The following is a 21,697-nucleotide window of genomic DNA, read 5'->3' as shown; positions in this document are numbered from 1 at the left end:
GACTTGCATACGTTTGAGTTTCCTCTTTGTTTCGCTGAACATGTGCAGAGCTCTGTAGGCCTGAAATCAGTTCATCTTGCTCTGCTTCATTACGTTTAATCCTGGTTTGTGAGAACATCGATCTCTGCACAGACACACAGGACCTCAGGGAACCAATCAACTGTCTGATCAATAGCTCTTCTCTTCCTGTGTTTTCTTGGATTAAAGGTTTTCTCCTCGGCCTAATCAGGATGGGGTCTCTCTGTGTCACATAACATCCAACATCATCCACTTCCTGCTCATCAGCTTCCTTATCAAGTGCTAGTCTGTTTATTGTGAACATGGTTTTGTTGTGTTTTTTTCTCCTTTAAGGATTTTGTGTAGCCATGAAAAATCATCATCATCATCATCATCATCATGTTGGTGACAGATTATTTTGTCAACATGCAGCAGCTTTTAAAATGACTCCTTTGACACAAGCTGTGTTTAAAAGCCGAGCTCTCTTTGGAACAATCCGTTCACTTCCAGGTCAAATGCAGAATTGACTTTAAACTAAATCCGATTCTTACTTCATGATTACTTTTGAAAATAAGTGAAAGACAACAAAATGTGTATTAAAAGTCAAATATGTAATTTTTATTCTGAAAGAACATGACAACATTTAAAACAATCAAACAGTTAATCACTCAAATTTACAAAAGTGAAAGGCTGCAGGGAATGGTTGCAAAAAGTTAAAAAAAGGAAACCATGAGAGTCTGATCAGAAGACGTCACTGGTGGAGGAGTTTGTGTCTGGATCCACTGACCCGTCGGTCTGCTCGTTGTCCTCCTCGTTTCTACCCTGGGTTCTACAGGTGGCCAGATGAACACCTGTCTTCCTGGCTCCTCCCTGTGGATTTTGTTTGTCCAGATGTCCAACGTCTAAGAAAAAAAAAAACTTTATTGACTATAAACTGAGCAATTTCACTGGAAGGTCAGTGTTGTTCTAGAGTCTAGCTCGCCTTAAAGCCATTATGTTAAGTAATTAAATATGTACCCATAAAAAAAGTTTTTTATGTTTTGACATTAAATACATATTTATTTTTGTATTGTATATATGCAAATAAAAATTGGTTCCATTGAGCATTTTTGGGCTAATCTGCAGTTTTTCTTCAAGTCTTTTATAAACATTTAAACTAAACAGAACAATGTAGGTTTCTAACATTTCTTGTGTTGACTCACAATTTTTTTAATTTATTTTTTTTACACATTATAACTGCCATTTGATTTCCTGTTTTACACTAGAAGATATTTTACATGCACTCAAGATTAACAGATTGTTACATATGGGTTAAAAATAATCTAGTCTTTGGTGACTGTTAATGACCATACTGCCTCAGTTAAGGTCAGAGTTCATCATGATTCAACATGAAAGAGACTGAGGATATGGAACTGTTTGGAAGGTGCTTGTTTTGTTACATCTGATATAAAACAGTATCCTGAAAAATAAATAAATAAATAAATAAATAAATAAATAAATAAATAAATAAATAAATAAATAAAACAGTATCCTGGCAACAAACAGCCCCTTGTTCTATGCTTTGCTTCCTGCAGAGGGTCTGGACATCCTGAAAGCCTTTGTTGAAGTTTGAATCGATTGGATCTGATCTGGGCCAAATGTTAGTGATTGGCCAAAATAGCTAACATTTTAAACACAAACAGCAAACACTGTTTACAGTGTGAAACAACCACCCCACACTGCAAAGACAGAAGTCTCGAGCTCAATGTCTTTTCTGCCAGAAATGACCTGACCTTAAGTCATCAATACTGTGGAAGCGTGGCCAACATGGACTGAACGGTGTCATTCTCTTCATCCGCTGCCATTGCCAAATTACAGGCAGACTATAGTAGAAAATCAACATCATCAGCTCAATGGAAGAAATCCCAGACGGAGCATTGAAAAGACATGAGAATCAAGCGGAAATGTTTTAGGAGGCAATGGCCATGTAATAAAACTGTATTTTAGAAAAAGAACATCATACTGTCTAACAGTGTAGTGAGATGGTCTGGGGCTGCTTTGCTACTTCATTGATGGAACCATAAATTCTGCTCTCTAGAAAACCTTAAGATAAATGTCTGACCAGAGGTTAGGCCTTTAAGCATAAGCTCACTGGGGGGAGCAGCAGGTCCACCTCTGAAAGAAACTAAGTAGGGTGTTTTTTAAAGCTTTTTTAAACCGTTTATCCGCAGTTTTTTATTTTACATTTTTGTTAAAACTATCCCATGTCCAGACTGTGTAATGAGAGAAAATCTGTGAACAGCTCTTACAGTTCCTCCCAGTGCTACTACTGCCATCTTATTTAAACAGTTACATAGTTTTTTAACGATGACCAACCGCTTTGACGTCTTTCGGTCCGGTTTCCGAGCTCACCACAGAGCCCTCATCAAACTGTTCAATGACATCCACATAAATACAGACTGTGGAAGAACCACAGTGCTGGTTCTGTTGGACCTCATCGCAGCATTTAACACTGTTGACCACGACATATTACTGGAAAGACTGGAGAGTTGGGTCGGACTCTCCAGTCCAGCACTCAGTTGGTTATGAGTCTTACATAAAGAACAGGGATTTCTTTGTTTCAATAGAAAACGTCTCAGTGACGCAGACAGAGGTCATATATGGGATACCCCAAGGTTCAATCCTGGGACTCCTCTTAATTAATATCTATATGTAACTAAGCAGATGACATACAGCTCTACATTACAATGTCACCAGGTGACTCTGAACCAACCCCAAGCACTGAACAGATGCTTAGAACAGGTAAATATATGAATGTGCCAAAAATTTCTCCAGCTGAACAAAAACAGAACTGAAGTTATTATCTTTGGACTGATCTAGAGTCACAGTTTCGGTTATTACATCTAGAAACTAGTGATCAGGTCTGAAATCTGGTTGTAGTGATGAACTCTGACCTGAACCTTCAGAGTCACATGAAGACAGTTACAAAGTCAGCCTTCTATCAACTGAAGAACATTTTTGTAGGATAGAATTAAAGGACTGATGTCTCTGCAAGATCTAGAGAAACTCATCTATGTGTTTATCTTTAGTTGCATCGATTACTGCAACAGTGTCTTCACACATGAACCTAACAAATCAATCCTCCAGCTGCGGCTGATCCAGAACGCTGCTGCTGGTGTTCTGACTAAAACAAGGAGGATAGAGAACATCACCCAGTTCTAAAGTCCTTCCACTGAGAGAATAGACTTTAAAATCCTGATGTTAGTTTATAAATCACTTAACGGTTTAAAGTTCTGCTGTTGTTGTATCAACCTTCCAGAACCTCTCAGGTCTTCTGGTTCTGCTCTCCATCCAGAACCAGAACCAAACATGGAAAAGCAGCATTCAGCTTTTATGCACCACAAATCTATAACAAACTTCCAGAAACTGAAAAATAGCTGAAACACAGAGAGCCTTTAAGTCCAGGCTAAAACCTCTTCAGTTTAGAGCTTCGTTTGAACCATAATAAATGGAATATTAACCAACACATTTCATGTGTACGTATGCGCTAACAATAATAGCGCTTGACAAAATGTAATGTCTGTTACTGCTTTTCTCAACTGTTGATTATATGACATGTTTATGATGTGTTTTAACTGCCTTGTTGCTGAAATGTGCTATACAAGTACTCTTGATTGATCAGAAGGTATGTTCCGCTCCTGGTCAAAGCCAGAAGGAGGGTCTTAACACTGTCAATCAATCTCGGGTATGTACTGCTAAACATGTTAAAGGTAGACAAACAACTTACCGCTCCAGGAAAACCGTTTATCTGCTGTTATCATGCTAACTAGCCTGAGCATTCATGGCAGATTCTGTTTTGGACAATCAGGTGTAATGTAGCAGAGAGGAAGGGGGAGGTTGTGAGGAGTGCATACATGGAGGTGATTGACAGCGCTAAGACCCTCCAGCTGGCTGTGATCGGTTGTTTCTGACAGAGCAGTGTGTTTGTTCAGGTGACAGCAGGTCCATGGGGAGAAGCCAGAGGAACTTGATTTTATCACAGATGATCTGTCTCATATTATACTGTCACGACATGGTGATAGTTTTAACAAATATGTAAAAAATATATTAAAGTTACATACTGCAGCTTTAAAGTATGGACTCAAATCTGTGAAAGGACTTCAAACAGGCCGATCATGTTAGAAAGTCCATGCTTTCTGAATTAAAACAATCCTGCCAGGGAATTTTGGGGAAGACTTTACCAGGAAGCCATTAACAAACTGCTTTACGGTATCAGAACTCTAAAGGCCGAGCTGGGTGGGCTCTGAGTGTGTGGGGGCAGGGAGTGCGTGTTCTGGGCTGGCAGCATCAGCGGGAACCGGGGAAATGAAGACGAGCCTTTCACAGGCTCCATAAGCTGAACGGAAACCGAGTTGGGCAGTGAAAGGATAGAGTGTGCAGAGAGTAAAGCTAAGGCCTCTGGAACACAGGGCTCAGTGTGCTTCAACGCCGCCCTGCACAGCCACAGAGGCACAAACACACACATCTGCACAGGTAACATCCACGTCTTTAAAAACACCTGATGGCAGAGCCGGACCAAATGCTGGAAAGACAACACAGCAGACTTCACAGTCAGCAGCTCAACAAAGGAAAAATCTATTCATTCATTTGTTTGAGTCTTCTTCTGCTTACTCTCAGAGTCTCCATGGCAACATAGCAACAGTAAAGCCCTGCAATAGTTGGACTCATTTTTATGAAGAACATGTTAAAATGCCAAAGGAAAAACTATCTGCCTTTAACCTGGTTCTTATAGGTTTTAGTATCTAGTCCAGCAGAAACTGTTGCTATGCAACAGGTCTGCAGGTTTCTGTGATTATCAACAGAAAATACAAACATGCAGGGATACAGTAGCCTCTGCAAAGAAACACACACACACACACACACACACACACACACACACACACACACACACACACACACACACACACACACACACACACACACACACACACACACACACACACACACCCACCAAGCTGTCTGACTGCCTAAAGAATAATGCTGGTAGAAAATTGCAGAAGCGCTGAGCTGGTAAGTGTGAGATCAGACATGCATCCATGACAACCAGAGACTGAAGATGAAGCAGAAACACAATAAAATGTGTTTTCCACACAGCTAGTTGGCAGAAAATGCTGATGTGCAAAGTTTTCAGAAACAGCTAAACACTAATGTTACGCTTTTCCCCTACACAACATTAGGCCTGTAACACAGAGCAGTAATTGGTGTTGGCTTCTAACCTTTACTTCATGTGACACCACCAAAGATTATAGCTCAGAACTCTTTCAGGCTACAGACAAATCGGTTGTGCTGAGCACCAACCGTATAGCAAAGCAATCTCTTCAAAGTGGATATTATTAAAGTTACATATGGATTGAAAGGGATGCTGAACTCTGGTTCAGGTGTTTCATTGGATGTAGTGCCAGTAGAGCGGACTGCTACCAGTCTCTTTCCCAGTAATTGGTACCTCACCAAAATAATAACAGTGCTACAATTTTTTCAGCAAATATTTTTCTATGTTTTAGACATAGAAAACCAAGGCTGATCTAGATGTTTTTGGTTGAACAGACCTTCTCTGTCCGTCAAATTTAAGAAATTTAAAGCGGGAAGAAATTTTAGGGTGTACCAATTTATACCTTGTCAGATGTTGCTTTTTTTATTTACAGAAAATGTAAACGATTTTTTCTTTGTTTTGAATTATTTCCTCATATTATTAGAACTCTACCAGTATTTTAAAAATCCAGGTTGTCGTCTTATATTTGTACACATTAGACGACAAAACACAAGTCCTTCCTGTTTCTCCAGACTGAAGGTAACAGTCTCACTCATCACTCATAAGGAATTCCATGATCCCACTCAGCAAAATAATATCATGTATTTTGTCACAACTATGACCTCACCAGCCCAGACATACTGTACAGACGTTCTGACCTGACGGCTGGCTGATCTGTCCGCAGGCGGAGCTTTGATTCAGTCCCGTCGGGTCTCTGGTCTGGTTCTGAGGTTTTGCCGGCCCGCAGTCTCTCACCTCCCCCACACTCACCTCGTCCTCCATCTCCTCCCTCCCCCAGGAGCCCTAAAACACGGCAGGTCAAAGGTTACAGAGCGTGAATGTTTAACACCCTTCACTTACCTCCTATTCTCAGTAATAAAATGTAGCATAATCACTGAAACACTGAGCTGTCCATCAACTCAAAGTAAAAGTAATAACCTTTGCAATGGTACAAGAAAAACTTCTGAGGTTTTATTAGGTTTGCTACTAGGGTGGAATTAGATTTTTAGGGTTAACAGTGAAATCCTCAAGATTTCTTTAAACAGCCTGATAGTCTGTAAATTCATGTTTTCAAATGTGCTTGACTCTGGTTTTAAAGTGCAACTGGTCAGCAAACCTCAGGCTGTGGCCTCTGTCCTCTGTGAGTGACTCCCTGATCCATCTTGGTCAACAGGGTCAGCAGAATGCTACGACCTCCAACCTGTTCTACAGTGGACGAGTCAAAGGCCTGCAGGACAAACACAGACGGACAAAACAAACAGGCTCTTAATGACTTTAATCCAAACATCTTAGGCTTTAAATAAGACCAATCAGATCAAATGAGAAAACAGAAACAAACTTTCCATTTTGTCAAGTGCCATCATCAAAATCATCAAAACACGTCGAATATTTTGCTCAATGTTCAATTATTATGTTTCAAAAGCAACTCTAAACTCTAAGGTGGGTTTTTAGTCTAGATTTAAAGGAACTCAGTGTTTCAGCTGCTTTGCAGTTTTCTGGAAGTTTGTTCCAGATTTGTGGTGCATAGAAGCTGAATGCTGCTTCTCCACGTTTGGTTCTGGTTCTGGATGCAGAGCAGAACCAGAAGACCTGAGAGGTTCTGGAAGGCTGATGCAACAACAGCAGATCTTTAATGTATTGTGCTGCTTAACTGTTCAATGATTTATAAATTCACATCAGTATTTTAAAGTCTATTTTCTCAGTGGAAGGACTTTAGAACTGGATGATGTTCTGTATCCTCCTGGTTTTTTTACAAACCTCTCTGTCCATACATGATTTATGTTTGTAGAGAGATGCTAACGCTGACAATGAATGGTGGATAAATTGTGATACAAAAATAATGAAAAGAGTTGTGGAAAATGCGAGTTATCAATGTCATCAGCAATAATCAGCAGAGGTATTGAATTAAATATTTGCCTGTTGTCTTGCAGCCCTACTATCCTTAATGTATGTAAAATTCATCATGGATATCATGATGTTTGATGCATATCAGCACAAACAGGCATGTTGGAGACATTATTGACCTGACTATGAACTCTAGTCAAATGTAAAGATGGAACCAGAGTGGGCCATGGACAGAACAATGACCCTGAAACAGCAGTAAATAAGCAAGAGAATAGTTGAAAAAGGAAAGAATCAAATCTAGTAGGTTGTGCAGAACCAAGTCTGCAAATCTCAAGAAGCTGAAGCAACGTTAGAAAAGAGACTGGGCCAAAATTCCTCATCGGTTGAGTTTTTGTTGTTCTAAACACAAAACAGTCTTTTTTGGGCAATTTTGATTAAAAAAATTTGTAGATTATAAAAAAACTCTATGTTATTGTCTTACTGCTGATACCAAAACCACAATAGCTCATAGCAGCTAGAGGTAAAAAGATTAACATATTGTATGACATGTATTGAAGATAATATGATGACACTCAATGAAATGTAATGTTTGTTATTGGTTTTCTCAATTGTTGACTATGTGGTGTCTTTTTGTGTTTTTAAAATGCAAAGCACTTTGAACTGCCGTGTTGCTGAAACGTGCTATGATTGATTGATTGATTGATTGACTGATCAGTGAGAATTCAGAGGAGGAAGTGATCCCACAGTCCAGGCATCGACTACTCACCATGTCTTCCACCTCTTGTAGCGAGCTAGAGAAGCTACAGACTTCCTCCTCTTCTGAAACATAAATTGATCAAAATTACAGCAACAAGCAAACACGGCTACAGGAAAAGGATCAGAACTCATTTCACCATACTGGATTTATGAAACAAACAACAAAAACCACAGGAAATATTACCGAGCCACCTTCTAATCTGTGATTTAAAAACAATTTTTTTAAAAAGAACACAAAAAATTAGTCACACTTCCCTTTAATCTCTTTCTGTGCTCTGTTTCTGAGGTTTAAGTAAAATATTCTGCCAAAAGCAAAAGCATAAACAAACAGAACACAAAGAATAGAACAAAACTAAATTTTCGTCAAACACGAACCATTCTGGAAGGAAACAGAAACTTGGTGCAGTTAGACCAACATGATGAATCAGCATGTTTCCACCATCAGTGACAGCATGACAGCAGGTGAGCTGCTGTCAGCTCATCGCAGAGGAAAACACTTCAATTTTGGACACAATTCTCTCAACAAAGGAACAGATTTTTGCTAATGATTTTTGCATTTATCATCAATTTTATGACGATGCATTTTTTGTGGCAATGAAAAAAGCTGGAATATCAGTCTGCTTCATATTTTCCTCAGGAAATTAAAAAACAATAAATAAATAAATTGATGATTAATGTTTATTTCATTACATTTATTCCCAACTACCTATACGTTTGATAGTCATTTTGACAAGTTTATTTGTTAGGCAACACTTCAGATCTAAAAGGAAGAATCATTTGTGATTTTTTTCTTTCCTAAATAAAAATTCTTAGAACTGGTTAATCTTTTCTTTTTGCAAAGTATGGTAACATCTTCATCCTCTCACCATGGACATTAATGCCACATTAATTCTGGAGCACACAGAATTAATGTGTCCCAGCAGCTTCCAGCTGCTGATCGGCTGAAACTTTAGTGGATCCCGAACATTTTGACTCATTTTTATTCATCAGTCCTCAAATATCCAGCCTGAGCCTGAAGCTTATTTAAAGCTAGAAAAAAATTTGAATCTTTTTTTTCATAAAGGGAAGATGCACCTGGTTTATGAGGTGAGGTCCTGGACGTAAGTTGCAGAAAACGTAACGTGATGTTGCTGCTAGGGGTGCACCGATTTATTGGCGCAGATTTCCTTCATTTTGGGAGAGCAGAGACTAGACATGTGAAGCTGATCTGTTCCCCCGATCTTATGTACCTCAGCAGAGGTCTAAATATCAGCCACTGTCCTCTTCTGCTCTGCAGTGATAGAGGTTTGACTGACTGATCCACTATTAGGTCATGTCTGCATGTTTATAGTTAACAACAATGATTCCAATGTTGCCAACTCAGCTACTTTCTTGCTATATTTAGTGACACTCAGACAAAAAAAATTGGTATTGGACAAAATGGGAATCAGTTCAGTAAAGTTTAGTAATCAGTCCAAAAACTGTAGTCGGTGCAGCCCTAGTTGCTGCTCATACCTGTCAGAGGGGCCAGCTGGTTGACGCTGATGAGTAACTCGCCCTCTGAGATGTGTTTGAGTGCAGCTTCGGTCTCTGCAGTTACAGCGCTGCTACTGCTGCTGCTGGAACTGCTGCTGCTGCTGGAGCTACTGGTTTCCAGATGACTGGGAGGAGGAACAGGACTGGGTTCTGCCTGAGGAGGCTGGGACTGAGCAGGAGCGGGGCTGCTGACCGCCGGCTCCTCCTCTGCTACAGACAGCGCCCTGATGTAGGAGAGAGGATGGAGTTTGACGAGCCACGCAATCTGTGTGTCTGTGTGTGTGTGTGTGTGTGTGTGTGCGCGCGCGTACAGAGAGTGTTCCTGTGACTCCAGCTCTTCCAGCTTGTCCAGTGAAAGTTGTGGGTCCTTCTGTGAGGCTGGGGTCGGGACCTGATGAGCAGCAGAGGAGCTTTCATCGGGCAGACAGGGTTCTGGTGTGGCAGCCGGTGTAGCTACAGGTTCTGAGGTCACAGGCGGAGGACAGTACATTAATGCATGATTGTAATCAAGTATCCTTACCAGAATAATGTTACATGTATATCAGATTATAGAGAGATAAAAAGACTGTCATCATGGTTTGATCAGGCTGGAATGGGTAACAAGGAGATCTAAAAGAGATTACAACAAATGTGTGATCAGCTTCCACACAAGCCTATAAACAGATTACAGGAGGAGAGCAGAAAGACTATAAACCTAGACTATACAATAACCATAAACAGACTGGACTGTAATCAAGTTTTAAAAATTTTATCAATGTAATTTGGGCTGAAATCAGATTGCAGCTGAAGATTTGATTAAAAACACACTCCTATGAAATGTAAAAACCTGTGTCACACCCAGGTCACACTGTAAAAAACTTTAAAAGAAATTCTAAAAATCTAGAAGATCCAACAATCAACTAAGTGGTGTTGAGATACATTTATTTGTAGCCAAATCGCCTGTAGAAAGTGATGGTTGGCCTCTACAGACGCTCTCATGCTGTTGTCACCAGGGCTCCACAACAACCATTACAGATCATCAACATGCCAAGTCATTAACTGGCTGTGATGCTGGAAAAGTGAAGCATTTTCTCTCTAAACATCACAAACATAAAAGTGTAATGCTTCTAAAGATTTTTATGCTTCTTAAGTTTTGCCAACTACAAACTTTTGGTCCTTTCACACTTAAAATATAAGATCAATACTACTATTAAAGTCTACTGGTGACAGACCTGGAGCTGTGACTGGCTGAGGAGAGTCCTGGGGAACTGGGCTGGATGGTTCAGATGGAAGAGGAGTGGCTGCTGGGGTGGAGTCTTTGCTGAGCTGGGGCCTGCTGGGTGGAGGTGATGGGACTGGTGTCGGGACCAGTGGAGCCGCTTTGTCCTGGTGCAGAAATGTGGAACATAAGAAGGTGAAACAACAGCTCACATCATCTCAGGGATCTGAGGAGCTCTTAGTACCTCCTGTTCTTCTGACTGCGGTGCTTCCGGTCCTGGTTCTGGAGCCGTAGCCACTGCTCTGGTCTGGGACAGCATCTGGGCCACGGTTTCAGTCAGAACCTCGTTCACCAGCTGCCTGATCAAAGCCGAATCCACCGAGATGTTGGCGTCTACAAAGAGCTGCAGACCTCCACCTCCTGCTGCTTCCACTGCAAACGCACGGCGGGTGGAGACAAGACGTTCATCACAAGTTAGGACAGAAACTCACCATGAAACCTGCATTATGTAATAATAGCCTTCAAAATGTAAAACTATGTTACGCAAAATGTCAAAATCCTTGAACACACTTTGTTATACTTTCTGCAACATTATAACATTATATTTTATGCATATTACTATAAAATGTGTAGGTAGTAGGAGCACCAGTGTACTTTTTAAACATGTTTATCAGCTCAACAGCTTATTCAGTACTCAAGAAAAAATGGATACCATGGTAAATTGATCTATAAATAACAAACTATTTATCATTATGATAGCAAAGACAGGGGGCTCTTCCTTAATGAAGACTGGCTGTAGAGCAGGTGTGCCTCTTTACAAAGTCAGATGTCCCGTCAGAGGCGACGGTGGAATCAGTCAGGTAACCAGAATCAGAACATTACATAATGTGCCACATTATTATGTAATAATCGGTGCAAAATCTAAAAGTGTTACTACATAATGCTGTATAAAGTATTACAAGTATTATTTAAGGATTTTTAGTACATTATGCATTTATTATTACATATTGTAGTTTTAATTATGTTTTATTACATTCTGAAGGTCGATGTTATTTCATCATTACATATTGCTGTGTTACCAATATCTGAGGTGAAACTCCGCTCCTCAAGCTCTGATTGGTCAGTGGAGTCATTCTGGGCGGGGTCGGGCGGGGCAGGGCGATACATATCAGCAATCATCCTGGACATCAGCTGCTGCTCCACCCTTAACAGAACCAGCAGCAGCAGAGTCAGACACAGCAGCAGCAGCATGAGTGAAGTCTAGACCCAGGCCTCACCACTCCACCAGCCGGTTCTCCAGGATGTCCTGCGTCCGGCCACGGCCCGCCACAGGAGTCACAATCTCAGCATGGCGAGAGGAGGGGGCTTCAGGCGGGAAGGCCGGGCTGTGGAACCGCACTGGAGCCGGGGAGGGGCCTCCCTCCAACACCATCACCTCCTCACCCACATCACTGTTCTCCGCCTGAAGAGTCATTGGTGCAGAGCAGAGGAAAAGCTTTCTCACTGCGACTGAAGGGAACAGAAGTTGGTCTGATGTGGCAGCAGATATTTAGAGTTTTACAACCTTCACCCTGGTGACCAGCAAAGAAACTTTCTCCACAATGTTTTTCCAGAGTGTCTCAGAAAGCCAATAATATGTACGTCAGCCCAGAAATATTAAAACTATGTAAGTCAGAAGAACACTTTGTTTTATAGTTGGGAGCTTCCTTTATAACACCGAAGAAACTGTTGCCATGGTGAATCGATGTATTCCCACCAAACTGATAATGGTGTTTCACTGCAGTATGCTACGATCACAAGAGTTTATGAAACATAAAATCACCTCAATCAGGCCGACCTGATCCGTTAACAAGATAAACACAGTATGTTGCTGTGTGCTAATCTATCTGTGTCCAGCAGGAGGCGCTACTGATTCACTAAATAAGTCAGGAAGAGAGGGCAGTTACCTGGTGGACATCAGTGACAGAGAGAAAGATATTTCCAGGGAAGCTGTTTTCTTCATCCTCGTCATCTTTTAGAGGCTCTGCTGCTTTGATCTCAATGATGTGTGATGGAGAAGATGGGGGCTTTTCTGGAACCACCTGCTGCTTCTGTCAACATCAAATCACCAGAGTGAGCACTCAGACATTTTTTTTCCACGAGAAATTATCTAGAAATAGTCAAATTAAAGTATTTCTCAAGTAGGATTTAAAAAAAGAATAATTCTGTTCCGGCCAGCGCCCCACGCCCCCATTTGTAATGCATTATGTAACATCAACATCACATATGACTGGGTCCATGGGGTCTTCTCACACCACTGTTCTTCTGTTTGCTGTTAGGGCTTGGGGCCGGCAGCGCTCCGGTTCTCCCAGGATCGTTCAGATTTTTAGATCGTGGCTCTTAATTCCAGTGGCGATCAATTCACTTCAATTCAAGTCAATTCAAAAGGAAACTAAATGTTGTTGTAAATCATATTAATTAAAATTTTTCAAAGAGTTACAGTCAATAGTGAGACTGTTGGCAGGAAAGATCTCCTGTAGAGGTCTGTATAACAGCAAATCTGAAGAAGCCTCTGACTGAAGACACTGGTTTTGTAAAACAGCCTTGTGAAGAGAATGGTCAGGGTTGTTCATAATTATCTTGATTTTATGAAGAATACTTCTTTGCATCATCACCTCCAGAAGTTAAAACAGTCATCCCCAGAACAGAACCAGCCTTTTTTATAAGGTTCTGGAGCCTTTTCAGATCTCCCTTCAGTTTGCCCTTTACAGGTGTGCTCCCATTGGCATTTTGGGGTTGGAGCTCTCCTGCGCCCCCCTGTGGATGGGAGATTCTGTGCTTGGTAGCTCATGTTCAGTGTTTGTGTGCTGCTAGGGGGTGGCTCTGTGGAGGAACCCACATCAGGGCTTGTGGGCAGGGGGCCCTCTGTGGACAGGGCCGGCGTCGAGGCCGGGGCCGGCCCCATCCACAGGAAATCCTTAGTGATGCTCCACTTGGGAAGGTAAAGCTGTCGGGTCTCACCTCGACACTCAGACAACAATCCTGAGGGCTACACTGCCTGACAGGACACTCAAAGCAAAAAAACAAATGGAGGCGCTGCTGATTCACTAAATAAGTCACGGGTTACCTGGTGGACATCAGTGACAGAGAGAAAGTTATTTCCAGGGAAGCTGTTTTCTTCATCCTCGTCATCTTTTAGAGGCTCTGCTGCTTTGATCTCAGTGACATGTGATGGAGAAGATGGGGGCTTTTCTGGAACCACCTGCTGCTTCTGTCAACATCAAATCACCAGAGTGAGCACTCAGACATGCATTTTTTTCAACATACGAAAAAATAATGAAGTTAAAGTAAATTTAGTTACTGAGCAATTACTTGTTGTGGATCAACTGATAAATAAACCCAGAACAAACATTGAAAACAGAACACCACAAATAATCGAGCATTTTCAAAAACAGTTCCAAGCTTTATGTAAAAAAAACACACAAAAAAACAGGAGAAATTCCCAACACTGGCCACCAGCAATAAACCACATTTCTTCCTGTTCATCCAGGAATGAGTGGGTTTCATGTGGAAGACCTGGACTGGTCTGCATCGTGAGACAGAAAAACACTTTGACCTTGCCAAAGTCTAGAGTTAAATCCAGTTCAGATCACATAATATCACCTAAAGAAGGATGTTCCTACTCAAAGCCCCTCCAACGTTACTGAATTAATGTGTCTGGTTGTGAATTAAAACATTTCTGTAAAACAGTGGGCTAGAATTCCTCATCCCTTAACCTTCAGCTGCCTTCAAAAATTCTCCATCAGATTCAAGTGGGGAGAGGCTGAGCAGCTCCAAAACGCTCTGTCCTCGTCCTCTGCAGAAGAAGAGGACTTTTTTCTGGTCTCTTATGTTTCCATATGTTAATTCATATAATGGACACAAAGTATCTGAAAATGTAACAACCACACCTAAAAAAAAAAAGAACAAAACAACAACTGACATCTAGTGAGTGGAAATTATGACAGAGTGAGAATTTCTGCTCTTGGGCAACATTCAGTCAGTTTCTATTTACTAAATGAGGCAGATAAAACCAAACGCCATAACACTTTAGCCCTTTAAAATTTTACTTGTGAATATGAGGAATGACTTGGAATCTTTAACAAAACACTTGAGGTTGCACTGAAGTGTTTGGATGAATGTTATGTGGCATAATGAGCAGACTTATGATGCAGTTCACCTGGTGATTGTTGGCTCCATTGTTGACATTCGCCTTGCTCTCTGGCAGAGGAACAGGAAGTACTGATGCTCTGTCCTGAACACGCTCACACCTGGAGGAGGAGTCCATCCTGGGAAGACCTGCAAAAGCAAACATGTATGATGTCATTTTTAGATCTATACTACTTTCATTATTCCTTTAAATGAAGCTCATTATAAATGATTCTTTTATTTAAAAAAGAAAGAGACAGCAAATTTCACACCTGTTCAACTGGCTGGATGTCCCAACTAATTCAAGCCAAAGTGTATTTTTTCATGCAAATTAAATGTCTTCAAACCCCAATGAACTGAAGCAACATCAGAAACAATGTGAGAAACAGAGAAACTACTGAACGTACGGCGACTAATGTTGATTCTACCTGAGGATTGTGACATCTACTCAGTTTTGTATGCTTGGCTTCTTGAACTTAGCTTCCATCTTTTATTTGTAAATAATGGGTTTGGTTGTGTGTTCTTGGTGTCCTTCAGGTTAGGTTTATTTTACAACCTGTCATAGACAGCAGAGCTACAGTATAACTCCACTTTAGATGACTCAGTGGCATCTTTTGTTTTTATAGCTAATTACTACACCATAAGACATGACGGACAGGTCCAGAGTGCTAGAGAAAAAAGAACTTGCTAAGACCACACTAATAAGAATTCATCTTCAAATAAATTGTTTTTGAAAAGTCATTTGAACCATTTAAGGGTTTCAACCTCAGTGTACTGGAATCTTATACACACCCCAATTTTTATTTCCTTTTTGTAGGACAGACCTGATCAGATACATGCTGGTGTTGTAGTGTTTATGTGTTCTTAAAACTAGTCTGTAGCAACCAAGACACTATCAGGCCATGAGACTAATACAGTAGAAATTCCTTCCAAAGAAGAAAACAGATGAGTGCGATCCACATTTACTCCATCTTGAAAATACGATTTAAAAAATTTGACCAAAAACCGTCTCCAATGCTTACAACAATCCATAATTCCCTCAGCTGCTCCCTCCCTGATGCTCCCTCAGTAGCATCACTGCTACTGAGGACAGAAGATTTGTGAAAGAAAATCCTGGTGTTTCTTATATTTAAGAGCCAGGGGTCTTAACAGGCACAGACGGAGTCACACTCCAACAGGCTGTTGGAGTCATACAACTAATGTTTCACTTAACCCCCCCCAAAAAAAAAAACAGGGATCCTACACATATTTTATTACCATTATGCCAGAGTTAATCCTTTGATAAAGATTAAATATGAGTTTACTGCATAAATTTAAACTAAAGAGAGGTTGTAAATACAAAACTCAGCTAGCTGGACAGACAGATGGATGGATTGACAGCAACATGAGTAAGAGTGACTGTGCTCAGAGTGTAGATGTACAGTGGTTTACTGACGCAGTGGGATTGCCCTGGCACCAGTGGCGAGCTCTGCACTGTTCACCACAGGTCGAGCAGAGTGGAGTAAGGATAAGTGAACGTGTTGGGAAGCTTGTCCCGCTGACTGACTGAGGACTGGAGCAAAACTGGTCTGAGTCTTACAGGACTTCAGCCTTATACCTGACAGGAGACATAGACCACAGTCCAATCAGGGAAATGAACAGTCTCCACAGATGAACAGAAGTGACTGGATGTATCTCCTGACCTCTGATGCTTTCCACCAGGCGGGGGTGCTGTTTCCTGCCGAGAGGAGACACAGGAGAGCTAAAACGAGGGTATGGGCTCTTCTTCAGGGTTCGCCTGAGACCTTCGTGAGGGAGTCTGCCGTACAGTCGAGTCAGATAAAGCTCTCCATCCATGTCGTTTTGCTGGCTGCCCATCAGGTTACCTGGGACTCCAGCAGGCTCTGCCTCCTGCAGTCACACAAAAAATCAATGATAAAGTTATCACCTGGACTTCACTGACCAAAAGAACATTTAGCCCCATCAGCAAAATCAGGAATGACCATTCTGTGTCCAGCAGTCTGGTCTTTGCCTCCTCTTCCCATCACTGGCTGATTACTCGTTCCTCTGGGCATGCTCACTGGCTTCCCCCTGCCTGCAGCCCTCTGCTGGGACTTTGTTGCATTTGCTGCTCTGCGATGAATGGCATCTAGAGGAGGCATGGCACCCTGAGCAGGGGGAGGATGACCCAGAGTCTGAAGAAATGAGACAGCTTAGAAAACTTCATCAGGACCTTATTAGGCCTGTTGGAATAAGCAATAAATTAGTTAATCGCACAATAAATTAAAACAAGATCAATAACTTCCATTTTTGTGATCTAGCATTTTTTTTCTTTTCTCTCTCTTTCTACCAAAAACTAGATGACAAAAGTCTTCCATTTTTTGAAGGACAATTTTGTTTACAAAAACTTCATAATTCATTTTATTTGCCGTTTACGTTGTTTTGTTTATTTATTTTGTATATTTAAAATGTCTTCTGGGTCCAATGTTAAATTTTTATTAGAATTTAAAGTTTATTACTCTTTGAGAATGTGTTCTTGCATTGTTTTGTCATTACCAAAGCAGAAGGGAAACAATAACTTTCAAAAATGTTCCACAAAAGTGTGACTCAGTGAATCCAATACCCTGAAACAAAAATGGTAGCCTTCTATTCACGTCACAGGCATGCATCATTTGTGTTGTTTTGTCACATAAACTCTCAGTGAAGTACACTGCAGCATGTAGTTGCACAATGCAAAAATGTGAGAAAAAAAATGCTTGAAGCTCTGCAAACCAAGGAGAATAAAGAAACACAACATAAATGAAAATTATGCAGATCAGGACTGATTCTAGATTTCTGAATGTTTACCTGAACGTCTCTGGTTAAAGCGTTGATCCAGGCATCCACTGTCTTCTTTATCCGGACCTCTTCAGTTAGGTCTCTGCAGGCGACAAAAGTAGACTTTACTCTTTTTCCCCACAGTGTGGAAACATGCATTTTAGCTTAATTAGCTTCTCTGAGTTGCCCTTAGAATGGGGGTTGCTTGTTTAGTCTCCTGTGTTGCCCTGGTATGGACAGTGACTGGTCCATTGGCACCTGAAGACAGGCACCAGTGACCAGCCCCTCCTCCAGATTACACCAGTGATAATGTGTGTGTGCTCACACTTACCACCAACTTACTATTAGCATTAGCTATGTAAACATGCGTCACCTGTTAGCAGCCAAGGCTTCCAGTTGGCAGTGTAGGATTTCTCCGTTCTTAGCCTTCAGCAGAGCGTCCAGGTTGTTCTCCAGAACTTTCTTCCGTCTCCGAGCCTGTCGGAGAACCTGGCCTGCCTCCTCCAGCGTAGAGGAGCCACCAGGTTTCCTTTGGAGCAGTGAAAACTGGGACTGATGGGAAAGGGTTTGAAGACTCTGGCTAGATGGACCCTGGACTTCCTGGTGAGTTAATAAGGGCCCAGTTTGGGGTGGTGTGGTAATGGGCATCAGATTCTGAGAAAGGGGCTGATTACATTGGGACTGCAGTTGTGGACCCACGTTCTCCTGTGACTGTCTGTGTTGGACATGGGAAGCCTGAAACAGGGGGTGAGTGTTTTGAGGGTCGGTTGGTTGAAGACTGCTTGGCCGGGCCTGGTGCTGATCAGAGTTTGACTGGTAGAGCTGGTTTTCATGGAACTGAACCTGGACTTCCTTTGGCTTGGATCTGCTCTGGTGGGGCTCAGGTTGGCTTTGTTGGGTCTGGAGCCAGCCTGGGGAGTCTTCTTGCTGCTGAATGAACGAAAGTGGTTCATACACTTAACACTGGAAAAATATCCCTTAGCCTGAACCAATGGTCTCAAACTCTAGTTCTCAAGGGGCCGGTGTCCTGCAAAGTTTAAATGCCTCTTTGCTTCGGCACACCTGGCTCCAGTATTAGCTCATTTGCAGAGCTCTGTAGAGCATACTAGCACCGTTACCTTTCTACCCGTTTCTACTACAATCTTGTAAGTGGAGTTATATTGACTACTCACGGTCAGCAGCCTCTTTATCTCCGTCTTCAGACACTCCATCTGCTTTAACATATCACTGGCTCTCCTTACCGCTTCCTGAGTGTCGTTTGCTAAAGACTGAAGATGAACGCTTGCAGCCACAGGATTAGCTGGATGCTGCTGGAGATACAGGTTGCTCCTGAAGCAAAGAAAAGACCCACAGAAACAGAAATAAAAGAACCTGTTGCACACACCAATTCTATATTGCTATAAAATGTTGAGGTTTGTACATTATCTATTCATCTAAATAACAGACAAGTAACTGCACATTTTAACTGAATCTATAAAGTACAGCGCAGATTAATGGCAAGAACAGTTTTCTTAAAGAGACCCCACAAATCCATTAGAAAAAGTTGATTTAAATGTTGTCCAGTTCATCCCAAAGAACTTAATAAGGCAAAAAGGCTTGATTAATTTCCAGTTGGGTTCAACACGCCACCATCAAAATATTAAGTGCAACACTGCACTTAATGTAATAGTTTGTAGATTAATGTTTCAAGAGTCATGAATTCACACAGCAAGTAAAATAAGCATTGGATATGTCAATGTTTTTCTAGGTTTTACTTGTAGGTTTAATAGGGCAAATATCAATAATCATAGTAAGCTACACAGTCATAGAAATCAAAAAGCTAATTATGTGGCTTTGTGGTCAAAGGGGGCATCAGTTTTCTGAGTTTATGTTTGTTTTTTTTAATTAAAACTGGTTGGTTCCTGTGTGGTTCTTTACTAAAGAACAAGAGAAATGCAAAAAATATATCAGTCCACTATCAGTAACCACTAAACAAAGAAATGACAGGAATGTGAGAATAGCTAGAGGTAACTGTGAATTAGCATAATGTGATTGGGCCATTAACATATTAGCTCATAAATATTATGCCAACACCCTTATTCTAAACTATACAACCCATTAACAAACTTAGGGAGATTTTGGACTGTTTCTTCACTGTTAAACTGATACAATACGCTTTTCTTCAGCAGTGGAGTCTTATGCACCGAGTATTTATAGAGGCTGTTGTGTTTCAGTGCATTACTTATTTTACTCACGGGAAAAACTGCACCTAGTATTTGCAAGTCTTTCTAAAGCTCCTCGACTCTTGGGACGATTCTTATTATTCTTTTGACTCCTCTGTTCAAAATCTCCCAAGGGTCACCTGGTTCTGGCTGGTTAATTGGGAAAATATGTTCTTTCCACTTCCTGATTATGGCTCCAGCGTTTAGAGTAACATTGACGTGTACAATATTTATCTTACCCACTGCTTTTGGCCAGTAGGTTGTACTTTGACCACCCTTGACCGACTCCCTTGATATTGTGGTAATGGAAAGAAAGATGGGAAAAAAATACATACGTTTTTTGTGACATTGTTTAAAGTTACCTCATTTATCTAAATTACTGATGCCAAATTTTAATGTCTGAATAATTGCTTGAAAGATATGATACTCAGGTTTGTTTCAACTATACTTCTTGCAGTCCAGAACAATGTCTCTGGGATTTTTGAAGTTACCACTTGGCTGTAGAGACAGGATTATGCTGGATTTCTGAGTAAAATCAGACAGATGTCATAATGACAGCAGGGCCTGATGGTTGTGCCAGAAAGGTTTTGACTTTAGTCTCAGCCCCTATTCTGACACACGACACCTTCAACATCTACAGCATTTCACACAAGACTCAAACTACAGTTGGGTGACTTGGGTTGAGACGGAGAGGAGCATCGGACAAAAGCTTCTATACAAACACAATCTTCTATCAGCTATGTCTCACTGTAGATTCAGGCTAAACACGGACAGTGTTGGGTATTAAAAGGTTAGAGTCTGAGAATCCATTGTGTGAATGCAGACGTGAACCGTTCTCTGCCTGCAGCTGTAAAATGAGTGGGGATAAAATGGCTGCCGCTCCGACCTCCTGCTCTGTCATGAAGCTGCTCAGAATGATCCCGAACAGCTGTTGAAGACGGTCTGTCTCTGCTGTTGCTAAGCAACACAACTGGTGGAGGATAGCAGCCGCTGTTCACAAAGGGAAAGTCGTTTATTTACAGTCTCACGCTGCCCCCCTCTGACCTGGTTTGCATTAATCTTCCTAAGACTGATCTGAAGAAGGTTCACAAGGAAGTGTTTTGGAAAGATTATGCAGCAAACATTAAAAGGATGAATATGTGTAGTATAATCTCCTGACAAGGGGCAAAAACATTAAAGCTAGAAGGAGAATGTTAAACAGTTTGCTTCTTCAGGTGACAAAGTCTGAAGAAGATTTCCAGTATTATAATTATATTATAATAATATAATTATAATAATTATTGAATCCAAATATGAAATTATTGCCAGGACAGTTTAACATTCTAGAAAGTTTCTGCTTCTTTTCAGTCTAAAACACTACAATAACAAAAAGATATTGATTAAAAAAGAATTATAACATTAAAAAAACGCTTCTCTTAGAGTGATTGTGTCAAACAAAGAAACGCAGCTTTCCTTTTTCCTTAGGTATCAAAATATTTAACTTTGCAAGTTCTCATGTGTTATTGACTATTAGATTACATCTCAGTTCTTGTTAATCATTTCAAAACCTTGTTTAGATGAGAGTCCTCAAGCAACACAACACTAGTTGAAGCAACTAGCAACTTGGTTGCTCCACAGTGAAGATCTCTGCATAAAGGAAATTGAAACAAGTCTTTTGTCAGACAAGCATGTGATCTGAAATGTTTTCCTGTTCGAGGTTCAAGTCATCAGACTAGAACTGTAGCTCACTGAGATGCCCGTCATCTCCACATAACCCGCTGCGGCTCCAGACCTGCTCCATCGCTCTGGAGCAAAAAGCTCTCCAGTTGGAATTCCTTGTTATGAAAAGTCTAAAGTCCAGTTTGTAGTGTGGTAAGATACCTGGTTTCACAAGCTGTTTTTTGTTCTTCAAGCTCTTCTCTCACAGAAGCATTACATGACCATTGGGCTGCAGGT

General features: G+C 41.1%; 1 protein-coding gene across 4 annotated transcripts in view; it reads right to left on the bottom strand.

Annotated features, from left to right (window-relative positions):
* Nucleotides 1-591: 591 nt before the first annotated feature.
* Nucleotides 592-21,697, bottom strand: part of kiaa0586 (KIAA0586 ortholog) — a 37,072-nt gene continuing 15,966 nt past the window's right edge. Inside the window, exons 8-26 of one of the 4 annotated variants that reach the window (XM_008398690.3) lie at nucleotides 18,734-18,890; nucleotides 17,935-18,491; nucleotides 17,592-17,664; nucleotides 16,748-16,939; nucleotides 16,448-16,655; nucleotides 16,201-16,362; nucleotides 14,797-14,915; nucleotides 13,705-13,848; nucleotides 12,545-12,688; nucleotides 11,876-12,060; nucleotides 11,678-11,802; nucleotides 10,843-11,030; nucleotides 10,612-10,765; nucleotides 9,712-9,862; nucleotides 9,380-9,624; nucleotides 7,896-7,948; nucleotides 6,402-6,512; nucleotides 5,944-6,088; nucleotides 592-899 (exon numbers count right to left, since the gene is read on the bottom strand). In XM_008398690.3, coding sequence (XP_008396912.2) covers nucleotides 739-899; nucleotides 5,944-6,088; nucleotides 6,402-6,512; nucleotides 7,896-7,948; nucleotides 9,380-9,624; nucleotides 9,712-9,862; nucleotides 10,612-10,765; nucleotides 10,843-11,030; nucleotides 11,678-11,802; nucleotides 11,876-12,060; nucleotides 12,545-12,688; nucleotides 13,705-13,848; nucleotides 14,797-14,915; nucleotides 16,201-16,362; nucleotides 16,448-16,655; nucleotides 16,748-16,939; nucleotides 17,592-17,664; nucleotides 17,935-18,491; nucleotides 18,734-18,890 — 3,274 coding nt within the window. In that variant the 3' untranslated portion in view covers nucleotides 592-738. The remainder of the gene's footprint in view (nucleotides 900-5,943; nucleotides 6,089-6,401; nucleotides 6,513-7,895; nucleotides 7,949-9,379; nucleotides 9,625-9,711; nucleotides 9,863-10,611; nucleotides 10,766-10,842; nucleotides 11,031-11,677; nucleotides 11,803-11,875; nucleotides 12,061-12,544; nucleotides 12,689-13,704; nucleotides 13,849-14,796; nucleotides 14,916-16,200; nucleotides 16,363-16,447; nucleotides 16,656-16,747; nucleotides 16,940-17,591; nucleotides 17,665-17,934; nucleotides 18,492-18,733; nucleotides 18,891-21,697) is intronic. The other 3 variants (XM_081603569.1, XM_008398691.3, XM_008398692.3) reach the window with 3 other exon arrangements.

The sequence above is a fragment of the Poecilia reticulata genome, chromosome 22, assembly GCF_904066995.2.
Source record: "Poecilia reticulata chromosome 22, P_reticulata-male-v2, whole genome shotgun sequence".
Classification (NCBI taxonomy): Eukaryota; Metazoa; Chordata; class Actinopteri; order Cyprinodontiformes; family Poeciliidae; genus Poecilia; species Poecilia reticulata.
This window is presented reverse-complemented; position numbering and strand designations above follow the sequence as displayed.